Source organism: Atta cephalotes, assembly GCF_000143395.1.
Source record: "Atta cephalotes unplaced genomic scaffold scaffold00012, whole genome shotgun sequence".
Taxonomy (NCBI): Eukaryota; Metazoa; Arthropoda; class Insecta; order Hymenoptera; family Formicidae; genus Atta; species Atta cephalotes.
The window spans coordinates 2184805-2189841 of NW_012130076.1; the positions used below are offsets into that span (position 1 = coordinate 2184805).

Consider the following 5037-nt stretch of genomic DNA (forward strand, 5'->3'; position numbering starts at 1 on the left):
AATTCAGGATAGATTTTTAATTTAAAAAAGAATTGAATCATTCGAATTAAAATTACTAAAAAAATTACTAAAAAATTCATAAAATTTGTAAAAGTTTAAATAAAATTTTGCAAGACACTTAATATTTCATTTGAGTTTCAAAGTTAACCTTAATGTTTATTTTTCGTAGAGCAAGTTAGGACAAGGAGAGGTAATGCATTCAGTTGAGCGAAACGATTCGAGCCGACAAGCATCATGCTGCTCCTAGAGTTCCTTTACGGAACTCGGTCAACGGAACACCGTCAGTTTCAATGAACAATCAGCAATTTGATAAGTACATTCAATTAATTAGTTAACTTTTCATATTAACTATATAACATATTAGTTAACTATTCACATTCATTTCAAAATATTAATTTTTTAAATATTATATAATTGTTTTTCATGTTATTCTCTTTTATTAAATAGAAGCTTTTATAAGAATTTTACATGGAATTATAAATTGCTTAATTATGCGATATTGTGTGTATATACAACTGCTAATTTTTATTGAAGTATTTGAATAAGAATAAATTTTTAATTAAATATATTATAATTTAAGTTTTACAACTGTCTATCTAGATTTTCTGAACAATTTCAAATTATGTTTATACATATATTGATTGAAGATCGTGTTTGATTGAACAAAATTATTCAATAAAAGTACAATACAATAACTACAATAAAAAATATTGCACAAGTAATATAATTCTGAAAATTAAGATTTTTATCGTGATTACTCGAAATAAAACAACTGCTTGTGCATTTTTTGTATAATAAACGTCTAAATAAAAAAAAATCTAATCTTTTTAATTTTTCTTTCGTTGCGCTAAAAACACTATTAAAATATGTCTTATACGCTTTGTATTTTTAATATCTTCTTTAAGCTTAAATTATTCAATTTTCAATTCAATTTTTAATTATTATATTTATAATTCATTGTTACGATTATATTTTATGGACGTAGCACTGAATAGAACAAGTAATAATGCACGTAATATAGAATAAAATCAAAGATCGTGTACATATCTGCAGTTACCTGAATATGTAATTCAACGTTTTATATTGTAAAAGCATCAGTAAACAGTTCCATCTAACAATAAAGTTCAGTTTCATTTAAAACACGACTACATCCATTCTCAGGCTTCAAGATAATGTGCCGATATCATATCGAAAGAGAAATTTCGAGAGAAACCTGAACACAAGCTTGATCATCCACCGGCAACGACATTACCGACTGCATTCACTCGCACGAATCTGCTGTGAAAGGATAAGTTGTTCTTTTATTCGAAGAGATGCCGCCATTACTAGCGATGTATGCTTGTTTCATGGCCTATAATGATATTTGTAATTCTGTAATTAGAATAGTGCAATATATACGCATTTAATAAAATTCCTTTTTTTATCCTTAACTCGCAATTAAACGATTCCAAAATGCTTCCTGTGGGCCATGTATGCGAAATTGAGGATCCCGATCAGAAAGATATATTCTTTCTTCCTGATCGTAATTTCTTTAAAAAAGCGTTTGACACTTTCCGCTCTTTACTGATGATATCAAGAAAAAATCCAGCTGCCCAGAAGTATTTACACAGCCGCAATTCCATAATCATAGAAAAACGAAGGCATTTACATAGATTCAAGCATATCATTCATCCATTCAGTATTTTTAGGTATATTTCCTCGACAAATTTTTACAACTTTCTCATATAAAATTCATTATATACATTTATATATCAAATATATTGAATTATATCTTTTCTAAACTAAACCGAATCTTTTATAGTGCAGACTTTTCTGGGATATCCTAATGATCTTAATAATAACATGTTTACTGATGATTACTCCGTATCAAGCTGCCTTCAAAAAGCGTTTAGTTTATTGGACAATTTGTAAAAATCTCCTACTTTCTTTCTGTTGCGTGGATATAATCATCAATTTTATGACAGGGTATAATTGAATTTAAATTTATAACTGAATTTAAATTTATTTTATTGAGCTGATATCCGAATTTCCGCAGAATGTAACACAGAAACAAAATTTCTGGACATTGCATTCTGTTTTTATTACAATAAAATTTATGTATTAAAGTCTCTATAAAAATTTATCAATTTATGAACAGATATTTTGACAAGGCGCATTATACTGTCGTGATGGAACCGAAAAAGATAATGAAGAAATATATAAGACATGGTACTTTTTTGCCAGATTTACTGGGTTCTCTACCAACTGATATCGTGTTTATTAAAACATGGCAAGAAAATATAGTCACACGTGAACTGGTATCTTTGATATGCTTACTTCGTGTATTTTCTTTTAATTCCTACATGATGAAAATTGCTCGCACATACAACATTGAAATGGCCCTTTATGAAGTCTGCATTGTGATACTCAGGCTAATGATAGGATTTCAGTGGCAGTCTTGTTTTTACTGGATATTGCCAATAGCGAAGACTTCCATGTACCTACCGAAGCAACCAAGCGAAGATTACTGGATAAATGAATTTAATCTTTGGGAAGAATCTGCCTCTTCTCAATATCTGCACAGTCTCTTACGCTCTATTTCTATTTTTTTGTCGGCGGGTTTTACACATAAAAAACCAAAAACCAGTGCAGACCTCTCTCTGGTGATCCTCTTTCAAATCGTGGGGACTTCAGTTATCTGGAACATCATAGCTCGCGTGAACCAGCTCTACAAAGGCGCCAATAGCTCTAAGATAAAATATCAAAACATCATAGCAGAAGTCAAGCAATATATGAAGCGTCGGCAACTACCGTACTTGACTCAATGTCGTATCATAAACTACTATGAGTTTTGCTTTAAACATCAATATTTTTGCGAAGCTGAGATCCTCAATACTCTATCCGCGCATATGCGTCAGGAAATTGGGATGCACACTTGCCGCAAATTCGTAGAAAATGTTACGTTTTTCAACAATCTACCTCTCCTGTTAATAACACGCATTGTCGATATACTGAAATCCGAAATATTTTTACCGAACGACATAATTGTACGCGTAAATGAATCAGGTGATTGCATGTACTTCATCGCCAGTGGTACAGTGGCTATTTATACAAGCACCGGAAAGGAAGTATGTCACTTGGAGGATGGCGCGCACTTTGGGGAGATCGCGCTTATAATGGTGAACGAGCGAAGAGTAGCCAGTGTAGTCGCTGTTGAAATCTGCGAGTTATATCGTCTAGATCGTGCAGATTTTGCCAGAACAATTCATCCCTATCCTATGCTGTGGGAGCAAATCAAGAAAATTGCTATCGAGAGACACGAGAGAACGACCATACTGAATATACAATAAATATTGCAAAAATATTTTATAAAATAACATCGTTATATTATAGTGTATATTATATTATAGTTATATTATAGTTTATTGGAAATGGCAAAAAATTTTATTTGTGTGCAACTTAATTACGATATTATAAAGGCAATATTGATATTGATATCGTTTAAGCAATTAAAAGCAATATTTAGTGACGCGTTATATAGTATATGAAGAGCAAATTAAAAATTGCTTAAAATACTCTCTCTCTCTCTTTCTCACTCACACACACACACACACACACACACACACACACACACACACACACACACACACACACATCATTATAATTATACGAAATGTCAAAAGTAACATTAAAATTATTGTGCAGGCGATAAATTTTAAGAATCCGATTATCTATTATCATAACGTAGCATTAACGTATGGAAATCATATCATTTCCGAACAATGCATTTGTAAATTATGTCTCGCGTCCATAGTTATTTAAAAGATATAATATATTTTAAACTTATTATAGCGCATTAATCTCAGGTTATAAGAAACTGCCGTTGAATTGTTACGATTGAAAGAATTGTTAATGATCGTTGACGATAATAGCGGAAAATTGTTAAGGAACCGATAAATTTCAAGACTCCGATAACTGTTTCTCGTAACCCAACATTAGGGCAGATTTATTACCCTGGACGTGGATCAAGAAGATCGCGATCGTGCACCGCGGAAGACTACAATTTTCAATGTACTGTAGATCATCGGTAATATCATGTAGCAAGAAGAATGCATGATCACTTCTTAAGATGAATTCGTGATAATTACAGTTTAGCGCCGCGCATCCCGACCGGAACTCGGACTCGTTGTTTTGCGAACGTCAAAAATCAAGACGATTCGAAATGCATCGCGCGTATCAAGTGTATCGAGTTTTGAATCGGCAAATGGAGCACTTAATATAATGGAATGAGAAACGGAAGGACGTATCTTCGCTTTGTAATGCCGTGCATCGACGCAACTAGCTCACGCTATTAATACTTATCGGGCGCTGGGATCATTATCTTTAGCACTGGTTGTAAGATCCGTAGTTGATTGTAGTCAGTGTCCCGGGATATTGCATTAAGAATACGCATGTAACGAGAGAAGGCCTGATTTACTTGACGATGCATGCTTATCTGAAAGATTCACATATCGAGTTAGTCCGACCGGTTCTACCTGAATATCTACGTGACGCGATGCAACGATACGTTATCCGTTATTAATGAATGTAGTTTTCACGATAATTGTTTTTTGTCGTTACAGAACAAACTTGTTCTTTCACCGGACGGAGGAATGTCGTAAGCAGGAAAACTTCGATGGCACGCGTAAATATGTATATGTGTCGATATGTATATGTGTTGGTAAAAAAAAAACAACTATCCTCGGAACTTATTATTAGATCTAGCCATATACGGTAGCGTGGTAACAAGTTCATGCAACGATGATATATCTCACTTCTCTGATGTTAAACGCGACAAATATGTATTCCGATTATCCTGCGTTCGTAAAAAGCGGTATAAACTACCGCAAAAGAGAAAAGTGAGCTTTGGCTGCCGCCTCGTTACACATAGTAAGGACAAAGCAAAAGCGTGCAAATCGTAGAGATATATATATATATATATATATATATATATATATATAATAATAATATAATAATAATATAATAAGAGAGGAGTAGAGTAGACGAGAAGAGAAGGAA

General features: G+C 32.8%; 1 protein-coding gene across 1 annotated transcript in view; it reads left to right on the forward strand.

Annotated features, from left to right (window-relative positions):
• The first annotated feature begins 1452 nt into the window (after positions 1-1452).
• The window catches only part of LOC105617340 (potassium/sodium hyperpolarization-activated cyclic nucleotide-gated channel 2-like), a 7441-nt gene continuing 3856 nt past the window's right edge, over positions 1453-5037 (forward strand). The window contains exons 1-3 of the mRNA XM_012198903.1: positions 1453-1688; positions 1807-1965; positions 2138-3320. Coding sequence (XP_012054293.1) covers positions 1453-1688; positions 1807-1965; positions 2138-3320 — 1578 coding nt within the window. The remainder of the gene's footprint in view (positions 1689-1806; positions 1966-2137; positions 3321-5037) is intronic.